Below are 23561 nucleotides of genomic sequence, written 5' to 3'. Positions count from 1 at the left end.
AGAATCTTCTACGCCAGGGGACTGGGTAGTAAGATAAGAAATGGTGGGAGGAATCAATTTCATAGAACAATATTTGCATGTGAATCAATAAGTTACATAGAGGTCCGATAAAGAAACTCTAATCCTAGCAAAACTATCTACCTTGGTGAATCCAACTACTTTATTTGCTTTCTTTATATTTTCATGTTCTTAAACAAACACCTAATATCTCTGTTAACCATCATTTGAGTTTGTTAGCTATTGAACAGCATAAGTATTACACCTCCATGTGGATACGACAAAACCCTTTACTATACTACAATTGAGTCTTGAGAGATTCGAACGTAGAGTGGTAAAAAATCTTTCAACACCTATGAGACTGAGTATGATATATTCACACGGTTCTACTGACTTGATTACTGAAAGAATCTCAGTCTAATTATATGTGTATCTAATATTTTACAAAAGATTTATGTGTCACAAAATGTGTAATTTATAAGAAACTGTTAATGGACAAAATGTAGTTAGGTTGATAAGCACAATAATGAAAAAATATAATATAAAATTACTGTATGATCTTGCATTGTAAAGCCAAAGCTACTGTTATATTTACTATTTTCTTCTTGATAGTCATAAGTTTTGATAAGATCTACAACACACATAATTTACATCTGAAAATAAATAATGATAATTTCATTTATATTATAGGTTTTCAAGGCATAAAGCTTAATAACTTTATTTATGTGTATTGTGGAAAATACTCATGGATAAAGTATCCAATCTTGTTATTTCATACTTCCTTGACTTGTCCTGTCACATTTCTCAATTAGCTAGTTCTTAGTTATAGTTTCTGCGATACATGATGCGCACTTATTCTTCTCCATCTTTAGTAAAGTAATTTAAACACACCTAGTAATAATTTCTCTATTCACTATAGTAATATTTGAATTTTTTTCTTTTTCATATTAAATGTTTGACACTATTTATGATTGACTATTTGCAAATTGATTCTTAATTTCATCAAGAGCCATAACATAGGTATTATGCTTCGGTTATTGTTCTAGTGTATTTACTTATCATACTATTATAGTTCCTTTTTTCAATTATCACTATTATAAAGATTAACTTGCAGCCATAAATAGAAAAAAAAAATTGCCACTACATTGCCACTCTTAACAATCACTAGTGGGCATATACGCAATTCTTTCATCATAGCTGATGAGGACAGATGAGCAAGTTTAAATTTATATTGCAATTCATATAGTTCATAATAGCCTGGACCCCAAAATAGAGATGTAGTGTGAAATATGAGTTTAATGTCAGCATATGTAATTTAGGCACCACTCAATTAAGGTTAATAGTCAATTTAGTCCTTGATTTTGTAAGCGAATTCAATTTTAGTCCATCGGTCGAAAAATCACGTTTAGTGGCAGTAAAAAACATCAGGTAATTATAAAAATGACAGTCACTAAGGGCCTGTTTGATGATCAGGACATGATAGGATATGACAGGATTGCGCCAGCAAGATAATATAATACTATCCTGTCTCTTATCCTATCTTGTCCATCATGTGTAAGGCCCGTTTGGTGATCAGAACATGATATGATATGACAGGATAATAATCATATCTTGTTGTTATCTGTTGTTTGTTGCGCCAGCAACATAGGATAATACTATCATGTCTCCTATCTTATCTTGTTCATCATGTGTAAAAGTTATCCTGAGGGGAGAGATATGATAGAACATAATAAGATATCAGTTATATATTTTCTTTCAGTATCCTAACTCTAAATTAATTTATTTTAATATTATATAATTTATAATTTATAATTTATAATTTATAATCATATTAATTAATAAATATAAAAATATTAATTTAACTAAAATAAAAAATAAATAAAATTATTATTCATAAATAGTAAAATAGACTACTCACTTACAAATATTAATTTATTAATAGTAAATTGGGGCGTTCTGCTAGTGGTTAGTGATGGTTGTTTCGGTTTTTGGTTTTTGTCGGGTGGGCTTTTGGGTGCTTTTGCGGGTTTTCTCTTAGGCGTTGGGGGATTTTTCTTCTCCGGTTCTTGGAGTTCCTTTGTTTTTCCTTTCTTTGCTCCTTTCTGGCTTTGCCAACTTTTGTTCCCTTTGAGGAGAGTTGTTAATTTTGCCAATTTCCTCATCTATCTATGAATATATATATTTTGCTTTCTTAAAAAAATAGTAATCATATACGTAGACTAATTTAATATTTTCATCTCCTATTATTTAAAAATTATTTATCTACTTATATAATAATTCAAATATAAATTACTTTTGAAATAATAATATTTTTAACTTAGTTAATTTTTATTATTTATCACGTGTCACAATTAAATGAAAACCAATTGGTTACAAATATTATTTTTTAAATAGTAATAGGCTAATTTTCTATTTTCATCTCCTATTATTTAAAATTATTTATAAAATTATATAATAATTTATAATTTAAATATAAAGACTTTTGAAATAATAATATTCTTAATTTAGTTAATTTTTCTTGTTAATTATCACGTGTCACAACTAAGTGAAAACCAATTGATTAATTGCATAACTTTATTTAAAATATAGGCTATCTTCAAAACAATAAAATAGGTTAATTAATAAAATTTAAATTAATATTAGTTATTTTAAAATAAAGACTCATTCATGACAATGTATACAAAAATTAAATTTAATAGAATGATCAATTTTTAAATGTATTTTTTATTCAAATATTAATTTGATACATTTTTCCTTATCATATCATGTCCTTATCATATTCACCTCAAACATAGGATAGGATAAAAGTCTATCGTGCTCTTATCATATCATGTTGCTATCTTGTTCACATATCATATCCTATCCTGATAAACGAGCCCTAAACGTCATTTTTCCACCAATGGACTAATATCAAACTCGCTTACAAAATAAATGACTAATTTGATCAGTAAGCCACACAGTGAACACATCGTCAATTGATACCATAACAATATCAATAGTTACTAGCATAGTTGTATAAATTGGAGCGTATTGGCCGTTCGGACAGGTTAAATCGGGAAACTAGTAAGTGACTAGTTTGGTTGAAGGTAAAAACTGGAGGAATTCAGAACCGGTAAGAATCGACCACTGGTTGAATTGGAGAAAACCGGTTAATATTGGTGCTATTGAACTTATCAGATCCCGGTTTGAACTGGTTTGCTGTTTTCTGCTGGTGTTGTTTGCTGTTTTCTGGTGATGTTGTTGTTGTTGTTGTAGATTTATGTTGTGCTGTCGTTGCTGATGCTGCTGTTGCTTCTGCTGTCTGTTTTGCTGAGTGTTGTTGTTGCTGTTGGTTTGGAAGCTGTTTCTGGTTGCTGTTTTGCCTAGATGCTGTCTCTGCTTGCTGCTTATGTGTTACAGAAAACTTAAAATGTTGCTGTTTTTACTGTAATCGAATTTCAGCTGCTGTTTGAGCTAATTATCATGCTTTCTAGTTGCAGGGTAACTTTCCCAAGTTGGTGGTACTCTTTTTCCTTGCTGTGTTTTTTCCCATTGATTTTTCTTAGTAAGGTTTTAACGATGCTCCTTCTTGGGAATACGTTAGTAGCCATCTGCGGGTTGGTGGTGGGTTTGGTGCACTTTTTGCACATAGTTTTCTTCGGAACTCTTCTGATTCAGATTGTACCTTGCTCTTGTCTTGAGTTATGTTGGCTCAAGCATTTACTTAATAATATTCATTTCGTTTAAAAAAAAAAAGTGTAAAAAAATCAATAAATTCAAAACGGAATAAAGGTAGATTTTTGGGGATTGGTTAATTTTGGGGTCTGATGGGCTTTTGGTTCTTTCTTGGTGCTTTGGGCGTTATCCTTCTAGCTTGAGGAACTTTTATTTCCTTTCGGTTGTTCTACTAAAGAGGAACCAAGCAACCGACAATCCCTTAAAATAGAATCTGTTTTTGGTACATCGGAAAGATAAATTGCACCCGCCAGGAATCGATCTCTGGATCTCCTCTACCTAACTCATATATCCCCCAACTCCTACCACTTGATCTATCTTACGAGGACCCTTAAAATAGAATCTAACGAAAGACCAACTTTTAATCTTCCTTGAGTATTTTGCTTTTAAAAAAGAAAAGAAAATATTGAAACAAAATTTTCTCTTTGAGTAGTGAATTAATATGAAATGGATCTATAGTTTTCTTGGGAATTAGATTTTCCACCCCATAATTTCGGTTTTTTAAGTTCCAAATTATTTTGGGATTTAATATTTCAAATTAATTCAAAATTTAAATTCCCGGTAGTGCAAAATGTAATGTAACACCCCCACTTTTAAGTGGGAAAATACCTCGGGAACTCAATTTCTGAAAGATTTCAAAAATTGAGTTCCGGAAAGTGTTTTATGTAGAGTGACATTTTTAATAAGTGGGGTGACAAATCCTACTCTGAGTTTTTTTTTCTTCAAAACTTATTTATCTATATCATACAAATTATAGACTGCTTTTCTTCCTCTTGTAACAAAAAAAAGATTATAGACTGCTTAAAAAAAATACAGATTACAGACTGTCAACCTATATGGAATTTCAAATTTGTACAACTCTCACTCTCACTCTCACAACCCAAAACGAAATGTGGTTGAAGCCACAAATATTGGAAAATGTAGTAAACCGAAACAAGACAACAACCATACCGAACCGTTTTCGAGTGCTCCTCTGTTGTTTTGTCCGCATTTGCATGACTCACCCGACACACACTGACACCGAGACACACACACAAAGACAAAAACCCCCCACTCTCCGATTTCAGTGACATTTCATCCAATCCCCCACATATTCTTCGTCTCCTTCTTCAATTTCACAGATTTCGTTCCTTCCCAGAAAAAAACAGTAGTAACAAATTTCTAATTAACCTAGTAGGTAGAAAATTTACCCCGGAAATTGGGGGTAATTGTCGGAGAGAAGGTTCTGTTGCTTTCTTATCCAGTATTGGCGTCAATAAAACGCTAGCTAGCTCAAGAAAGCTTTGATTTCATTTTGGTGATTTAAAAATTAATTAAAGAAAGAAAAGCGTTTTCCCTTTTGGAATTTGGATTGATTATTAGTATACTACAGTTACAGTTACAGTTACAGTTACAGTTACATAGTATAATATTAAGGGTGGTGCGTGGGTTGGTGAAGCGTGGCGTTTCATAGCTAATGTCTTTTTACTAGGTTGGTCCACTAGCTCACGTTTCTTCTTGTTCAACAAATCAACCCAAAAGGGTGCTTGCTTGCTTTGATTTTGTGTGAGATGGGTTCGTACGCGAATTTGGCTAGGAGGGCTTTGGAAACTGAGATGCCGATTATGGTTCAGGTACTCAAGGACAAGGATGCCAGCCCTTCATTGACTTTTTCTTTTTCTCTCATTGGAATTTGACTTGTTCATGTGTGTTTGTGTTTGCAGATGCAGGAAGTGCTTCGAGGAGCTAAGAATTGCGTGTCTTTGGCTCAGGTTTGTTTCATTTTTTTTTCTCTGTTTCCAAATCCAATGCTTGTTTAATTAATTTAGTGTAGAGTCAAGATATTTAGTACGAAACGAATCGCCAGACTAAGCAATTTACCTAACATTCTTGGGTTTCTTGCTATTGGTATTGGTACTAAATAGGAGAGCTCTTTAATATAATACAATTTTTTACTCTTGGGGCGATGATTTTGTGTTTGTGTGAGACTATTTTCTGGTTTTCATGTTTGAATTATAAATTACTATAGCTTGGTTGGTCTCTGTGCAAGCGGGCATCATTGAGATATATGATGTATCTAGAGCTGGGGTTGGAGGCTGTATGTTTTCCCATTTTCAATTAAGGCATGTTTGGTGCGGATTTATGAATCTGGCATACTTTGCTCTCATTGTGCTTACAGTACAGCTTTGGGTGACTCTATCTTGAAAATGTGCTTGATAAATAGCTGAAAGGTTGAGAAACTAAACAACTTGGTTTCTCTGCCCGACAACATTTCTGACAACAACCATGAAATATTTGCCTTCAATTATCCCAAATTTTGAAATAACGTGTATCGAATAGTAGAAACAAAGTTAGAAAATCTGTCAAGAAGGGCTATTTCTATAGCTTAGCAGGGATGTAGCTAGAAAAATGGGTAAGAGAGGCTAAAGCTTAACACATATTAAGCAAAATTAACAATGGCTAATTGAAGGAACATTTGAGGGAGGCAAATACAAATTTTGAATACTACTCTATTAAAGATATTTTTACTTTTAGGGGGCGACTACCCCGTTTTACATATAACTAGTTCCTTCCCTACAGCTTAGCTTATGCTGTCTATGTTTTCTAAAATTGCTATCATATTAACTAACTTCCTCTCCATTATGTGGTCCTTAGTTTTTTCTATATGCTATTCTAATGGATTTGCTGAAATTTGTCTCTTTAGGGGGTAGTTTACTGGCAACCTCCAAAGCCAGCACTAGATAAGGTGAAAGAACTTGTGTGGGAGCCTTCTGTCAGTCGTTATGGTGCTGATGAAGGTTTACCTGAGCTTAGAGCTGCATTGGTGAAAAAGGTAAATAATCTAGTTTCTTCTTACAACTTGTACTTATAGCCGGGCAATGTGGCTTGGCTTTACATGAGCACCTAAAGCCTATTGGCGACCATTTTTAGTACCTGAATTATCCTTGACTTTTGTGATCTTTCATGTATCTTCTTTGTTATTGTCATGCAGTTGCGTCAAGAAAATAATTTGCACAAATCCTCTGTAATGGTTACAGCAGGTGCCAATCAGGTGATCAATCCTCAACTATATAATGTGTGTTTTATGTTCATTATTTTCTTACAACATTAGTGTTTGATCCATATTGAAGATATCGACTTGTTTTACGTTAGCAACTGAGGCCTAACACAACCCTCTTCCTTTACCCAAGCTTGGGACCGTCTATGCAAGCATAGCCGGAATTATTCCCAAAAAGAACTTGGCGTAGTGTGATGATGTGATCCATATAGCCGACCTCCCTTAGTGGGATAAGGCTTTTGTTTTTGTATTTGTTACATCATAAAAAATAGAAAGCATGGTTACTGATCAAAGTGGAGTGTATAAGCATATCAGCTTTCATTGGACTTCTTGAGTTGTGCTATTTAAGATATATAAATGCCTGTCTTGCTTTCTGATCTCAATTCCAATCTACAACTGTCATAGTGTAGCAGCTCCTCCTTTGTTTAACTCAAAGCATAATGAACTGCACAACTGAAGGCTGTTGTACTTTTGATTGTCGTTCAAATTGCTGTAGTTGGATTTCTAATTTGAATATTCCATCTAGTGTTTCTTTTCCGACCCGACCTCCTTACCCAAAGAAAGAATGAGCATGAGAAGGGAACTAAAAGAACCTGATTTTTGTACTTTAGGTCTATATATTCATTTATTAGAAAACGAAAGATACGGTGATTTAAAATGAGTTTTTTCTGTAATTTTATTTTCATTTTTTCCCCTGTACTTGTATTATATTTTTCAACTCCTCTTACCTTTCATTTTAGCTCCTGTATGGTCATTTTATTTAACATTGCAAGGGTCAAATTGTTTAACTGTTGATTAAAAACTAATGATTGTCAGTACTCATTTTGTTTTCTTGACCGGAATATCACGGTACTCATTTCTACGCATCTGCAGTGCAGGCATTCGTGAATCTAGTTCTTACTCTGTGTGATGCGGGGGATTCCGTGGTTATGTTTGCTCCTTACTACTTCAATGCATATATGTCCTTCCAGATGACTGGCATTACCAATATACATGTAGGCCCTGGTAGCCCAGATACACTCTATCCAGATGTAGGTAAGACGAAGCATAATCTGGTCACTAGCAGTTTGATTTACTAGCACTGGACTAAGAAAGCAAAGCAAATCTATGGGTACTAGGAACATTTTTCACTTTCAGGGGGTTGATAACTGATAAGTAATTGGAAGAATTAGGTCTGGACGTGTTGAATTCTCAAAAGCATTGATAAAAACAGAGAACTAATATACTAAACTTGTCAGATATGTATAAACCTTTGTTTTTGTGATATAAACTAAGAAAAAACTGAATTTCCTGGAATAAAATCAACTGGAGAAGAAAGACAATGCAAAATAGAGACACCATGAGTGAGAATCCCAACCTTAAGGATGGGCAACACCGACCAAAGCCACTCTACACAATTTTTCTTCCCTTCCCTTTTCCCTTTATCTGCTTTTAACATTTTTCTTCTAGCAGATTTCACCAAACATGATCACCAGCAGGGTCTTGCAGTTGTCATCTATAGTCATGCAGTTTTTCACACTACATTTTATTTTATTGTTTCGTGTAAATAATTTTTTTCAGTGGTCAAGATTCTCTAAAGTTGCTTCTGAACTGTAGAGAATCTTAGTCCCAGAATTCAAACCTTACTCACTCATCATTCCTCTCTCCCCTGCTGCCATGTGTCTTTAGGCCCTGTCAAAGAAAATCCCCATCCATATTATCGTTTTCTGACTCTTGTGATTACTTCCTTTTCTTTAATTTATTGTCAGACTAATAGGACTGTATCTATCAGTTTGTCAAACCTCTCCGTGGATGGTTTCTTAGGCCGCTATAAACTCATGCATGTCCAACCCCAACCCTCTTTGGTTTTAAGTTCTTGTGAATTACAAAATGTTGGTTAAGTTCACTCTATCTTGTGATTTCATATATTTCTAAATCCAACATCCAATTAGAACATGCTGATGAATGCCTCCCTACACCATGCTGTCCCCCATATACCGAAGAACAAAAATATTAGAAGACTGTTTGGTGTCTATTAGATGTTAATAATTCAAATGCATTGTAGATTTATTTGTTTATTTGAATTTTCTTGATTTTCAGATTGGTTGGAAAGAATATTAACAGAGAGCAAACCTGTCCCAAAGCTTGTCACTGTTGTAAATCCTGGCAACCCTACTGGAACATACATTCCAGAATCTCTTCTGCAGGTCTCTCTCTCTCTCTCTCTCTCTCTCTCTCTCTCTCTCTCTCTCTCTCTCTCGGTGTTGTCGGTATGTTATGTGAAAATACGCTTTCAGTTAGTATGATCTTAAAATTGTGTTGCTGAACAATTTTTCATTCAAGTTCTCTTTCGTTTGTTTCTTTTGAATCCTCTCATGATAATATTCCTAATGAATATGTTATATGATCCAAAGAATATTTTTCTTAAGAATTTTATTTTGAAATTTCTAAGCAAGTTCTTTTTCTTTATTGGTCAGAGGATTGCAAATCTCTGCAAGAATGCTGGCTCTTGGCTTCTTGTTGACAATACATACGAGTAAGTCTTTAAGTTACAATGCTAATGGAAATTCTAAAAAATTTATGAAAGAAAGAAAGAAAACAGGTCTCAAGAGTTATGTTTATGCCCATGTTATTCTGCTTATCACCGTGACAATACCATTTACACAACGGTTTCTATCATGAGAATAAATTGTTTGTATGTCTTAAGGTTATTGTTGATTGTCTAATTCCATTCTCTTCTTTATTGGGCCTTTGGAATGACTACTTAAAGATTGGCTAAAAAGCATATGAAGAGTTTATTCATGAAAATTACTATTCATTTTATCGATAGGGTTTTCAACTTATTGTCATTTCAGATTAATTTTTAAATCATTTTCACTCATGTTTGGGGCATCCCCTTAAGTGGTCTCTAAAATCTCCTTTAGAGATCTTATGCTGGCCAGGAAATGCCATATCAATGCATAAGTCATCATGTAGTTTTCACTAAGAGCACCTATAAGGATTCTCTTACACTTGCTTCTGAATCTTGTGATTTATATTTTAATAATTCCATGTAATACTCTGACCCATAATCGATTTTAAATTGTTACACTTTTGGGTTTGGCTTCGTCAGTTCTCTTTGTTGTCTACTATTTACTACTTTAGGGGTGTTTATGTTGGATATGCATATGGATTGCACAACCTTGCACTCTTAGCTATTTTTTGGTACTTTCTCATTTATAGATCTTGTATTTGAGGACATCTAGTCGTCATCTATGTATGCAGGTATTTTATGTTTGATGGTCTGAAACACTCTTGTGTGGAGGGAAATCACATTGTGAACATATTCTCTTTCTCGAAAGCATATGGAATGATGGGATGGCGGGTTGGATATGTAAGTAATACTTCTTATGCCTTTATTTTCATCACATGAGAGCAAGGAGTTAAACTTTTACATGTCCAATTGACCGTTTTTCTTGAAATATTGGATTTGGGAACCATGATATACAACCATTGGAACCCGTAATAAGCTTTCATATCCTGTTGGATTTTTGGTAGTGATATTCTTTTAATTTACTTGTAATTTTTCAAGTCATGCAACATAATGTGCAAGGAAGTCCACACCTTCGTAAATTATATTTGGCCAAGGTTGTTTTCCTTTTAAATAATTAATAAAACTTACCATGTAATACTTGTAATTTGTGATAAAGAAGAAACATCCATTGATTTTGTTCCATAGCATTGGTTAAGCAAGTTCGGTCTTGCTTCCACTTTATTTTCTGAATTATTTGTCTCTTCTCTGTAATATAGCACTTCAAAAATCCTCAGTTGCAATTAATGTTAAAAATCAGCATTGCTAGTCTGGATTAAAAATTTGATTCTTGCAGATAGCATACCCATCTGAAGTAGAAGGACTTTCTGCACAACTTCTTAAAGTTCAAGACAACATCCCCATCTGTGCTTCGATAATTTCACAACACCTTGCTCTCCACTCCTTGGAAATGGGGCCTGAGTGGGTCAGAGAACGAGTACAAACACTTGCCAAGAACAGAGAAATTGTTTCAGAGGCACTTTCCCCTCTTGGAGAGGGTTCTGTAAAAGGAGGGGAAGGTGCAATTTACCTGTTTGCAAAACTCCCTAAAGGTGGCTATGATGATTTTGACGTTGTTCGCTGGCTAGCTAATCGGCATGGGATTGCTGTAATCCCGGGAAGTGCATGTGGTGCTGCTGGCAATCTCAGAATTTCATTTGGAGGCTTGACGGAGAGTGATTGCAGAGCGGCGGCAGAAAGGCTGAAGAAAGGGTTGGAAGAGTTGGTTGCAAATGGGTTAGTGCAGGACCCAGTGAACTTCTAGTTCATCACCTCATGTCCAAAGAATAAAAGGAAACATATAGAAAGAAAGACCATTTGCCAGTGGAGCAAGATTGCAACTGGCGCATTTGAATAAATGTGAGATTTACTTTAAGCCTGGTTAATTTGCAGGTATTTTCATTTTGAATTCCATCATTCAAAGCAATGGATAAAAACATATTCATTTTTCTTTATATTGATTGAGTTCTAAATGTTTTATGCTTCATGATGGGATTCATTCACACACCAACGAATTTGGAAAAATGTTTCATTACTGCATAGATTATCTGTGATGGGGTGAGAGATGAATATACATTGGGTGTCCACATATACATATATGCTAATATTTTTTTATTGAATCAATCCATAATTAAAAAAAGCTATTAGACAGAGGAAAGGATACATGGCGGTTGAGCCACCATGGCACACTATCATTGACCGTGACGCCATGGTTGTTTACACCCTCTTCTCTTTTGTTTTGTTTCTATGTTCTTACTGTTTTTTGATTTGTAATTTTGGGATTTTGTAACACTGGTTGGTCTAGTGGTAGAGAATGCATTAAAACTGGTAGATAATTGAGCTCCTTATATATTTAGTATAGGGTTCGATTTCTAAACGGTGTGTATGAATAATGATTTGTTGAGATAGATTTACCTACTTAATGTGATTCCAGAGCTTTGAGGAAATTAGTTTTATGGCTGCCTGTTACGTTTGGGAAAATAAAACAAAAAGAGAACTCACTAAACAAGATTGGCTATGTGCTTAATGAGAGAAAGTGTGCCAACAAATAGTTTTATTATGTATTCCTTATTGCACCAAATGTTTTCATGCGCATGATGTGCTCAATGATCGAAAAACAGCAATGAGTGATTCACATATGACATGATTACCCAACCTCACCAATCCATAGAATTCAAATAAAAAGGAAGTCAGAATAAAACCTGAAACAAAAAAGAGAGATAAATTCAAAAACGATACTCCAAGAGTCCAAGATATATACTTTCCATTGGTGGATAATAAAAGGGAGAGAAGAAAAATAAAATGTAATTTTCTCCATTTCAAAAAAAATCAAGCAGATAATTGTAAAGTGGTACATATTTAATTTTCTTTAAGTAATATCATAAGTTCGAGTATGGTGGATTGAAAAACTTTTATAGGAGAACAAATCACATCAGAATGTGAATGTTTTTGGTTTTAATTCAAGTGATACATGATTGATTTCACTTATACTATGTCCTAGGTTCAAGTATTGTGATGAAAAAAACCATATTGAGAGAGCACCTCACCAGAATGTGGATATTTCATGCTTGTAGAAGATACTCTCCCATGAGGGATACATTCCTTACACCAAAATAAAATAAAGGAGTGGTATAAAGTGAAAGTGTGACAAATGAAGTTTAGGAATAATTTTTTAAATTGAAAATCAAAAGCAAAAAGCAAAAATGAATAGTTAGGGGAAAATGGGCTCTATAATAGTTCAAACTTCAAACTTTTGATATACAAGTGAATATTATGGGCTGGTGGGCCCACCGGGCTCTCAAATTTCAAACCCACAAAGCCCATTGAAACCAGAACCACACTTCCTCCCATCGGCGTTTAAACGTGACCGTAGAGAACCGGGACCAGCACGGTGGTTGTTGGAGACGGAAGAGAATGGTTGGAAGTTCGTTGGGTGGGTTGCAAGAGCACCTCAAGCTAGCCAGAGAGTACGCTCTCGAAGGACAGTATGACACCTCCATCATCTTCTTCGATGGTGCTGTTGCTCAGATCAACAAGTACTTCTCTTTCTCCCTGTGCCTCCCATTTTTCAAATTTTTTTTTTCTCATTTTTTCAAATTTTTCTTAGTAAAGTTCGTCACTTTTCTTCATTACCTTTCATGGGTATCAATTGTTTTTGTGCTTTGATGCAACGTATTGTCATGGTTTTTATTTATTTTTTGACATATTCATATGCAATGGATCTCGTATACCCTTTTAGAAACCAGTACTGTTGAATTACATGTCTTGATGTGAATTCAAATTTGGAGATAATGATAGTTGAGACATGGTTTTATCAATTTGGTGTAAGCTGGATTTTTGACTAGTTCAATTGAGGTTAGATATTGTGTAGTAGTAGTGATAGCATGTTTGGATTTATCTCTCTTTATTCAGAATCAATTTTGAAACTCAGAAGCTACTCATTTAAGTTTTGCTCCATAGTTGTATCAAGCTTTATAATCAATTATAGAAGGATTTCCTAACATACACTAAGTTGGTTTGGTTAATTGTACCTGGCTTGCATGAAGAAGTTTCAATCTCTTGTGATTTCAGGCACCTGAATTCTCTTGATGACCCTTTACTTCGTTCGAAATGGATGAATGTTAAGAAAGCGCTATCTGAGGAAACAGAAGTAGTAAAGCAGTTAGATGCAGAGAGAAGTGCTTTTAAAAATAACCCCATTGGAAGACGCCCTCCCTCACCTCCGATATCTACTAAATCGTCATTCGTTTTTCAGCCATTAGATGAGTATCCTACGTCATCGAGTGGTCCGATGGATGATCCTGATGTGTGGAGGCCACCTAGTAGAGATACCAGTAGAAGACCCACAAGGCCTGGCCAAATGAGTACTCGGAAGTCAGATGGGGCATGGGCTCGAGGTGCTACTCCAAGAGGGGGTGCGACTGGGCGTGGTGCAAAGGCCGGTGCAACAAGTAAGGTTAACACAGGGACCCGAGCATCAACTACCGGAAAGAAAAGTGGTGTTTCTGGGAAGGCTGGCAAGACAGATTCAGTTGTAAGTTTCGACATCTATGAGGAAGCCTGTTGGATACTGATTTTTGTATCACATTCAATTGTTTCTAGAAGTTGTTTTTAAGGATACTTTAGTTGGTTAACTCAACTGAATATTAGTTGTGTTTGATCTTATAACACCTTAATTAAATAAGTGCTTCTAGCATTCCATAGCCATTTGTCTCCTGTGTTAGTTTTCTTTCTTTTACTCTGCCTTACATTTTTTTAATTGTTTTAATGTATAGAACTATAGACTTGGTTTCCATATTTCCGTCACATTGTGTGGCACCTTTGATTATCAGTTTACCCTACTTATGGTGTCTCTTATAGATAGTCTGAGAAACGTTTAACATCTTATATTTCCTGTTATGTCCTTACAATTAAGTATGTAATTGACAGATTAGTGATGCTGAAGAAAGTAAGTCAAAGAAGTCACAATATGAAGGTCCTGATCCTGAGTTGGCTGAAATGCTTGAAAGGGATGTGTTAGAAACCTCTCCTGGAGTGAGATGGGAGGATGTCGCTGGGCTTACTGAAGCAAAAAGGCTTCTAGAAGAAGCTGTTGTGCTTCCCCTATGGATGCCGGAATATTTCCAGGTAATGTTGAACTATTTTTTCTCTGAATTCCCATATAAATACTTGCCTAATGTTTACAATCCAGTTATATTTACTGATAATTTGGAATTGTAATGTTTATATGATACTCTGTATTTTTATCATGATAGTTAATTTTACACTCTCGTTTGACAATATGATGAAATAATCTTGCGTACAATTATGTATTTAATTTAGATGTAAGTCCTATTTACAAAATTATGATTGCAAAATAAGTTCATGCTTTTTCTGTTACATCAACCTTGTACCACACTTTGAATTTTTAATTCAAGAACTGCTTATTTGATTGGCTTATTCTTATAGCAAGCTCTAATCAAATCCATGCATTTGAATCTCAGTAAATCAAATTGGTCTTGAGCTCATTATTTCTGTTCATGCAGGGAATTAGGAGACCATGGAAAGGTGTCCTCATGTTTGGTCCTCCAGGAACTGGGAAGACACTTCTTGCTAAAGCAGTTGCTACTGAATGTGGGACCACTTTCTTTAATGTTTCTTCTGCAACTTTGGCTTCTAAATGGCGTGGAGAGAGTGAGCGCATGGTGCGGTGTTTGTTTGATCTTGCAAGAGCATATGCACCAAGTACAATTTTCATTGACGAAATTGATTCTCTGTGCAATTCTAGGGGGTAAGCCTTTGTTGTTACATCCATTGCATGTAGTAGTGTTTGGAACCTGTTTATGTTTCCCTAAAACAATCTTTCATTTAATTCTCTTTTTCTGTGGCTTGTACATTCCTAGATTGTGTCTGGTTCACAAAGTAATGGAGATATAATGTTTTTCATCTATTCTGACCTGCTGAGTTAACTCTTACTTTGCACCATCTCTTGGAGGTATGTTGAAGTCTGATTGAATGGACTTTTGTTTCCTCAGGGCATCTGGAGAGCACGAATCATCCAGAAGGGTGAAATCTGAACTTCTAGTTCAGGTTGATGGTGTAAGCAATACTGCCACAAATGAAGATGGAAGCCGTAAAATAGTAATGGTCTTGGCAGCTACTAACTTCCCATGGGACATAGATGAGGCACTGAGGTTTGTTTTTGTTTTTCTATGTTCTTTTCTTTACAGTTTATGTTGTAAGTGATTAGTTATCTGTGCCAGATATCTCTTTTAATATACTAGCCTAAACTTTCTGATCCAATTTAATGTTAATGCAATGCAGGAGAAGGCTGGAAAAGCGTATATATATTCCTCTTCCAAATTTTGAGAGTCGTAAAGAGCTGATCCGAATTAATTTGAAGACTGTTGAGGCAAGTTGTGATGTTTTGTTACTGTTTTGACTCTTGGTTATGTATGATTTTGACCCTTAAAAGTTTTGCTGTGTAATAGCTATAATTGATTTCTACAACATAAATTATGTTAACTTGAGCTTTATCTATTAGAATCTATGTTACCCCCAAAAGAAAAGGAAAAGAGCATTTAACAAGAAATGATATTGTCTTGTGAATTAATTTTTTTATTGGAGGTGTTCAGTCACTGAACATACTGTGAGACTAGTATATAGAAAAGGCAGCAGATTCAAGGTTGCTAGAACTTGATTATTATAGCTGATGGTGCTTGTCTTGTTTCAGGTGGCCCCTGATGTCAATATAGATGAAGTGGCTCGCCGGACAGATGGCTATAGTGGAGATGATTTGACAAATGTCTGTCGTGATGCTTCCTTGAATGGTATGAGACGTAAAATAGCAGGAAAGACTCGTGATGAAATCAAGAACATGTCGAAGGATGATATTTCAAAGGATCCTGTTGCCATGTGCGATTTTGAAGAAGCTTTGGTAAAGGTCCAACGAAGTGTTTCTCAGGCTGACATTGAACGCCATGAGAAGTGGTTTCATGAATTTGGATCAGCTTAAAGAGACTTGGGAACGCCAACGACGGTAGTTTTGTTTTTAATTTTGTACTACCACTTTGGTTCTTTGTTGGGTGAGTTGTTTGTGTCTATTGTTTGTTGATATTTCATATGTTCCTTGAGGGGGTTCATTGGAGTATTATGTTGTTGGAGGGATCTTCAATTGTTAATCTGTATCTGTGAACTTTGAATATCAATGTAATGTAATCTATATGCTACTTTGAATGCTGTTATTCTCTCATAATATACTTACCTGTGTATTTTAACTTCCAACTTAGTGGTTTTCTTTGTAGCTAATGCCATAGAACTTCTGCTGTTGTTATGTAACAGTCTTCATGCATGTGTGCAAAGAAAACATGTCAAAAGGGGAATTGAAAATATTTGAAACTTATTGTGGTGATATTTTGCTAGAAGCTTGCATTGTTAAAATGGGATCAGAATCTAACTGGGTTTGTGTATCAATATCAAATGACTTCATAGTCCATGATCTAAGGAAAAATCTGAAAATAAAGGAGGGAAAAAAGAACTATTAAAAAGAAGGGCTCAGTGAAAAAAAGAAAGACCAACAACTTCAGGTTTTGGACTCTAAACAACATGATATCAGTGTCTTTAGTGTATTTTTGACCAATATAGTACCATCCAAATACTCCAATCATATCAACACTTTGTCCCTAATAAATAATTATAGATGGACTAGGCCTGCACGACAATTTCACTCCAAAAGTTATAATTTTATATTTCGATAGAATAGAGAAAACTAACATGAAGGTAGAATTTAAGCCATAAACTTTCTTTTTTTTGGTGCAAGCCATAAATTTTCTATCACGTCTTTTTATTATGTTTATGCTTATTAAAAAATTGGAAGAATTTATTTGTGAGTGTTAGATAATTAAAGATGCAGCAATAAATATAATGGTAAATTTAAAGAAAATACTCATTGTTTTATAGACATTTTAAAATGACTTATATAAAATAACATGAAAAACTTCTAAAATTTGACTTTTTAATAGGAGAAAGAATAGTGACTGAAATGTTTTTATGGGGCTTAAAGCAAGGTTTTTTGTTGTTGTCCCAAGGTAGGACAAATACTATACCCAAGTACAAGAATATAAACAAAATGTTGAGTATTTTTTGTCTTAGTTTCTTATGTCTTGAAAATTGTTATGTAGTGCCAAATTTTTGTGGTGTATTCTATATTCCCACCTCATCTGATTACAAAATTAATTAATCTTGTTAGGGTGTTGAGCTCGCCTCTCCCTATGTATTAACATCGCATAGCACCCATCGCCTAACTGTCTACAACTACTTATTTAAGAGAAAATTTGAAAATTGGAATGGTAGTGGAATCGGCAAACTTGTCAAGGTAGAGCTTATAACACCTTCATTTGAACCAGTTTTCAATAGGTCACATAATAATAGCTTAGAAATTGTTTCCCTCTTTTCTTTCAATGAGAATGTTGTTCACTTGGAGAAGTGAAGCCCTTGTTTCTCTTTTTCTCCTCTTGTCTCTATTCACTTGCAATGTCTCTACTACATCCACACCATTAATGTCCAATCCAACACAAGGTAATTAGCCTTTTCTCTGTTCTTCAATTGTTTGTAGTCTGGTTGTTTCATACAAAATTAAATTTGGGATATAACTGCATGTGATTTTGATTAATATATTGTAGCTGATATGATTGTGGTGTTTGTGCAGCAGAATCAGATGCTATTGATATATGTAAGACAATGTTTTGTGGGAAAGGAACATGTCAGGCTTCTGAAACAGAATTGCTTGGTTTCACATGCGATTGTGACTCTGGTTGGAAGAAGATTAAAGTGGGAGTTCCTCCTTTGGAATTTGAATTACCCCCCTGCCTCTTGCCTAATTGTCAGTATTCATTCTTACCCTAGATCTATATGTATTAATCAACAAGTCAAATAGAGAAAAACAAAAGTAAAATTTACCTTGTGACTGTATTTCATATCAACAAGTACCTTTCCTATCGAATTTTGCTACCTCTCCCTTCATATTCATGTCATGCTATATATCCTTTATTTTAAAGAGAATATATTAAAACAAATAAAAATAAAAACATGTTTAGGTTGTCATATTGATATCGTTTTTTCAGTTTCTTCTTGTAATTTCTAGAGGTTTATATTGTATTTGTCACCCTGAGCCTGAATATTCTATTTTCTTTATTCTTGGATGTAAGGATTATTTTTGTAGTACTATATAATTTCCATTAAAATAAATTTGAAATTGAAAAAGATAAATATGTTTGTTTTAGAGTTAGGTTGGATGTGAAAATCCTTACATCTAATCCAATTCTTTTGTTCCTTTGAAAAAATGTATTTTTTTTATTGAAATGTACGTATGCTAATGTGGGTTGAAAGTGTATTCAAACAAACATACATGTTTAGTTTTCTTTTAAAAACCATGTTTGATGAATTGAAAATCAAAATTGCATTGCACGTTATGAGGTGCCCAAACATGAAAAAAGAAGAAATGGAGGCTTTCCCTTACAATTAATCATCTAACAACCAAACATGCCTAATATTTAATTATTTGATAATAAAAATAAAATAAATTTACAATTCAAACTTCAAATAAACCATCATTACCATGTCACATTTATTGGCTTTCTAATCAAGGTTTCCATTCATTCAAGTTAAAAACAAAAGGATGCTCATGAGTTATGAGGTGGTGCAGGTACTCTTGATATGCAATGTGGTAATGGATCTCAGTTACCTTCACTTCAACCTCCAAAAGATGCATCTAACCGTAAGCTCTTCATTCACTATAATTTTCCTTCCTTCGACTCTTTTGCATATTTAATAAAATGTGAAAGAAAGCCTAATTAAGCTTCACTATTTTTATTTTTTTATGCACAGCTTGTTTGTTGAATTTTTGTGGCGATGGAACTTGTGAGAGAATTGGCTCTGGATTTGGATTTAGGTGTCAATGTAATGAAGGTTCTGCCAATATACTCAACGATCCAAGAATGACTTGCCTTAAGAAATGTAAGCTTCTTTTACTAATCTTTTTTCCTTTTTCCTTTTGAGTTCATATATTTTTCTATTGGTAGCATGAACATGTGTGGGAGTTTAGACCTCATTTGTTATATGGGCCGAGAATGGTTGGAAAATTTGAGCTCATTTAACTTTATGTTTGGTAGTCTCAAATAAGTTCTTCTAAACAAACGCTTATTTGTAATCTAAAATTTATTGAAACAAACTAAAAATAATAAGCAGGTATTGTAAGTGCTTAATTCCAACAGTTTATGAAAATAAGCTTCCTAAAACTTATATAAACCTTTATGCTATAGAAAAGCTCAAATAATCACTTTTTCAAACAAGTTTTGACTTTTGATATATAAAGAAGAGTAAAGTACACTCACCCCCCTTAAGGTTTGTTAGAATTACACTCCACCCCATTCTTATCTAAAATCTACATCCCACCCCATTTTATATAGAGGCAAATTTAGTGACGAAAAATATTTTTCATTAATAATTAGTTATTATTTAAATTGTTAATCAATAATTTCAAAAAAAAAATCAATATAATCCAATAAATTTAAAAATGAAAACATCACAATCCTCCTCATTCTCTCAATCGCGTTTTTCCTCCGTAAATTCATAATGCAAATTATGCAATAGCACACCTGCCCGATTTACAAACCATATCTCGAACATAGTGAAACATGCTTGTGTTTTCATATTTGGTAATAATTCAATTTTAATCAAAATAATCTCTTTATACCTCCAATTTTCAAAATTAGGTTGTAGGCCAAAAAAGCAACACAAATGGGTGAAGAAAATAGAGAAACAAAATTATGAAAATATGAAGTGGATCTGAGGTTATTAGAGCCCAACGAGGCGGTGGAGCATCGTTTTTAACAAAATCCAACAATATCTAAGACCAACAGAGCGTTCGCTCACAACTTCAAGGGGTGAAATTCACAAGAAGTAGTTGAACAAGTGGCTTTAGGGATGTGCGATTCACGTTCTGGGGTTCAGGTTGCAACAAAACTTTGAGGCATGGAGGTGCCATGGGGTTTCACATTGTGGGACAGTGGAGCCGTGTTAAAGGGAGTAAAGGCTTGGTGGTGGCCGTTTGTGGTGAGAAATATGATTTGGAGATAGATGGGACATGGACTTAACAGACAGAGTGAATGGTTTTTTTAAATTTAATTCAGTAAAATTATTTTCATAAATTAATGTATGATAGTGTATATGCATTAAATTTATTTAAATTTTTACTAATTAGTAATTAGTTTTTAGTAGTGAGGAATTTGTTTTCGTCACTAAAATTTGCCTTTATAAAAAATGGGGTGGAGTGTAGATTTTTAAAAAGAATGGGGTGGAGTGTCATTCTTGCAAATCTTGAGGGGGGTGAGTGTATTTTACTCTATAAAGAATTACAACTTGAGCTTTTGTGCAGGCGCCTTAGGAGCCGGTTGTAATGGTTTTGATCTTGGGTTCCATGACCCGCCTCCACCTCCACAACAAAATACTGGGCCTGGGAGCACTGGTGGTAATATTACATATCTCTGGACATACTTTTACTTTAGCTTTTACAGAAAGGAAAGAGTAAAAGTTGACAAATAAAAGGGAAGAGTAAACAAAATTAAATTTTCAAATTAAGCCTTTAGTATATTACACTTTGCAGTTAATTAAAAAAGAACATCAAGTACATGTTTGGATAAGCATTTATCACAATTGATTTTGGTAAAATTGATTGTTGTAAAAGTGAGTTAAAGATGAAATAATTTGTTTAATTTGGACACACTTATGAAAAGAGTGATTTTTATAAAGTAATGTTATGAAATTCAGCTCCTAATTAAATTTCACAATTTTAATAATATTCAATATTAAAAAAGCTCCTAATTAAATTTCACAATTTTAATTATATGAGTCTGAAATCAATTATGCAAAATGGCTCAAAAACATCAATATTTTCGTCCATGATTGATTTTACTTTATGAAAATTGATTATGGAGTTTCTAACGGAAAACAAACACACTCTAAATTGGTTCTTAGATATAACAATACAAATGAGATGAATTATCAATAAATACTTAAATAGCCAATTTGGTGTTCTTGATACCGTAATTGATATGTTCTCTGTACTTGACAGGGTCATCAGGTGCAATGCTGAACTGCTCAAGGGGACTTCAGATGCTAATTACTATAATGATATTGACAATAATATCTCACAACTGGATTTAATTAGGAGAGTATATAAGTGTCGTATAACTTTTCTCATGAAAGTTGAAACACATAAGATATCCTGCGGTACTATTTTCATGCATGCTTCCCTTTTTCATATCAGAATTCTCTCTTATACATCTGCACAGCTGAAATTTTGACAGGCATTTATATATATCAATGGTGCATGACGCTATAATTAGGGATATCATCAAATTTATATATTTCTAGTATTTTATATATTTTGTTTCCACCACAAACACGTAGATCAACTGAAGTGATGTCATTTTAACTTAAACATATGTCTTGAGATTGACGAACCGTAAATGTAATTGTGCTCAATACAAATATTTAGTATGGAGAGCTTTGTTGCTCATAGTGGTTATATACGACACGAACATGATTGACTCAGTGAAGAATATTTGTGGTTTAGAGAAATGGTATTTGTCTCCAAATGATGTATTTTGAGTATTTCAATCTTTTCATGTAGTAATAAGAGAAATGTTAGCAACACACTTTCATAAAGACATTACACACTCTTTGTAATTATTTTATTTTTTGAAAAATGTTTTGTTACTTGAAGACAGATCACTTTAATTATCATCGGATAAACCGACACTAGTGGAACAAATTTGAATTTTGACGTTTTGCGCGTGCTTCACGATTTAGTGTTAGTGTCATGAACGACGCTAAATTTTGACACTAAAACAGTTGTTTCTTATAGTGCGATTCATAGTAGAATTCCTACTAAATTCAACTTGATGAGAAGATGAGTTTTGCAATCAGATCAAATTCTCTACAAGCTTGTAGCAAACAAGTGAAAGATTTTGCTCATTTTCTCTTTGAGTGCTCTATATCAATCATGTTTGGAATTCAATTTTACAATGGTTAGAATTATCCTCAGTTTTGAATCACAATCCTTAGGAACATTTTATTGCAATTTCAAGAATTACTCTCTTGTTTGTTTGAAAGAACGATGATTTGAATGGCAATCTGATATGCAGTAGTTGGGTCAAAATGGATCACTCAAAATGAGCATGTTTTTAATTTCTATAATTATGCTTTGTTTACAAAGATGTTGTGCACTTGGTTGTTAAATTAAGATTTTAGTGCTTGGGAAGGCAAAGGCAAGACAAAAACATTCGAGTACTATATATTCCTTTTTGTTTTTGATATATTGTCATCGATCTTCAGTCAATTATATATTGACACATCGCCCTAAAGCGGCACGTAGCAGTAGGTGGACATAACCTCACAGAGCCTATATATACCAATGTTTCCAAACAATGCATGACCTAATAGTACTAGACTACCAAAATCTGAGTCCCAAGTACATATATGCAAATTAAACTACATATGACCACTCGATTTATAAGACAGCAAAACAGGCCACGAAATTGCTAGTTTAATATAAGACTAAGTTTTATGTAACTAGTACTCTCACTCACTCTCCATTTGTACGGAAGGTCCAACTCCCTGATGACACGTGGGTTCCCCTATTGGCCTGTCCATTCTATAGTTCAGCATGTCTTCTCCAATTTCGTGCCTTCCGGCTAATATACCATCACTTCCATATCCATATATGTTGATGCAAAGAGTTACCCTTTGAAAGATGCACTTGTCCATGACATGATATAGTTTAGGGACGAGACAATTTGGTGATATTGATATTGATTATGGTTTTGTCTAGTATAGATCAAGGAAAAATCTAGTACACAACTAAAAAGAGCTTTATTATAATTATGTTTTATAAGTTGGTGATATTGGTTATGTCTTTGTCTAGCTCATAGATCAAGAAAAAATCGAGTACACGACTAAAAAGAGCTTCTTTATAATTATGTTTAATAAGTTGGTGATATTGATTATGTCTTTGTCTAGCATAGATCAAGGAAAATCTAGTACACAACTAAAAAAAGCTTCTTTATAAAATTAGGCTTAATTGCTCATTTTGTCCCCAAACTTTGCCCTTCCTGCGAAAATCGTCCCCCAAGTATGAAATTAGCAAAAACCGTCCTGAAAGTTTACACTCTACCGTTGTCTTCCTGCGAAAATCGTCCCCCAAAAGGACGACTTTTGCTAATTTCG

General features: G+C 34.0%; 3 protein-coding genes across 5 annotated transcripts; all 3 read left to right on the top strand.

Annotated features, from left to right (window-relative positions):
- The first annotated feature begins 4708 nt into the window (after nt 1-4708).
- On the top strand, nt 4709-11251 carry LOC130745855 (aromatic aminotransferase ISS1). The gene is made up of 9 exons (XM_057598257.1): nt 4709-5324; nt 5415-5462; nt 6395-6523; nt 6683-6742; nt 7627-7783; nt 8828-8934; nt 9205-9263; nt 9992-10100; nt 10594-11251. Exons 1-9 carry the CDS (start codon nt 5262-5264, stop codon nt 11059-11061), a joined length of 1200 nt encoding a protein of 399 aa, XP_057454240.1. The 5' UTR covers nt 4709-5261; the 3' UTR covers nt 11062-11251.
- Nucleotides 11252-12607: 1356 nt separating this feature from the next.
- LOC130745854 (katanin p60 ATPase-containing subunit A1) lies at nt 12608-16514 on the top strand. Its single transcript, XM_057598256.1, has 7 exons — nt 12608-12832; nt 13368-13830; nt 14226-14423; nt 14822-15066; nt 15311-15469; nt 15600-15687; nt 16009-16514. The coding sequence occupies exons 1-7, from the start codon at nt 12711-12713 to the stop codon at nt 16288-16290; spliced, it is 1557 nt and encodes a 518-aa protein (XP_057454239.1). The 5' UTR covers nt 12608-12710; the 3' UTR covers nt 16291-16514.
- A 1099-nt stretch (nt 16515-17613) lies between these two features.
- LOC130742613 (uncharacterized) lies at nt 17614-21594 on the top strand. Of its 3 annotated transcripts, none has more exons than XM_057594712.1 (6): nt 17620-17852; nt 17986-18156; nt 18979-19050; nt 19161-19289; nt 20710-20802; nt 21406-21594. In XM_057594712.1, exons 1-6 carry the CDS (start codon nt 17735-17737, stop codon nt 21495-21497), a joined length of 675 nt encoding a protein of 224 aa, XP_057450695.1. In that variant the 5' UTR covers nt 17620-17734; the 3' UTR covers nt 21498-21594. The 3 variants fall into 3 exon arrangements, with proteins under 3 accessions (XP_057450696.1, XP_057450695.1, XP_057450694.1); XM_057594711.1 differs by having other exon boundaries at nt 17983-18156; XM_057594713.1 differs by lacking the exon at nt 20710-20802 and having other exon boundaries at nt 17614-17852; nt 17983-18156.
- The last annotated feature ends 1967 nt before the right edge of the window (nt 21595-23561 follow it).

This window comes from Lotus japonicus, chromosome 3 (genome assembly GCF_012489685.1).
Source record: "Lotus japonicus ecotype B-129 chromosome 3, LjGifu_v1.2".
Taxonomy (NCBI): domain Eukaryota; kingdom Viridiplantae; phylum Streptophyta; class Magnoliopsida; order Fabales; family Fabaceae; genus Lotus; species Lotus japonicus.
Note: the sequence above shows the minus strand (reverse complement) of the source record. Positions and strands in the feature narration are given on the sequence as shown.

Coding starts and splice junctions, on each gene's coding strand:
- LOC130745854 (XM_057598256.1), top strand. CDS start 12,711: ATGGTTGGAAGTTCGTTGGGTGGGTTGCAAGAGCACCTCAAGCTAGCC. Junction 15,067..15,310: donor TCTCTGTGCAATTCTAGGGG/GTAAGCCTTTGT, acceptor TTGTTTCCTCAG/GGCATCTGGAGAGCACGAAT. Junction 15,470..15,599: donor GACATAGATGAGGCACTGAG/GTTTGTTTTTGT, acceptor AATGCAATGCAG/GAGAAGGCTGGAAAAGCGTA.
- LOC130745855 (XM_057598257.1), top strand. CDS start 5,262: ATGGGTTCGTACGCGAATTTGGCTAGGAGGGCTTTGGAAACTGAGATG. Junction 5,463..6,394: donor ATTGCGTGTCTTTGGCTCAG/GTTTGTTTCATT, acceptor TTGTCTCTTTAG/GGGGTAGTTTACTGGCAACC. Junction 9,264..9,991: donor CTTGTTGACAATACATACGA/GTAAGTCTTTAA, acceptor CTATGTATGCAG/GTATTTTATGTTTGATGGTC.
- LOC130742613 (XM_057594711.1), top strand. CDS start 17,735: ATGAGAATGTTGTTCACTTGGAGAAGTGAAGCCCTTGTTTCTCTTTTT. Junction 19,051..19,160: donor TCCAAAAGATGCATCTAACC/GTAAGCTCTTCA, acceptor TTTTATGCACAG/CTTGTTTGTTGAATTTTTGT. Junction 19,290..20,709: donor AATGACTTGCCTTAAGAAAT/GTAAGCTTCTTT, acceptor GCTTTTGTGCAG/GCGCCTTAGGAGCCGGTTGT.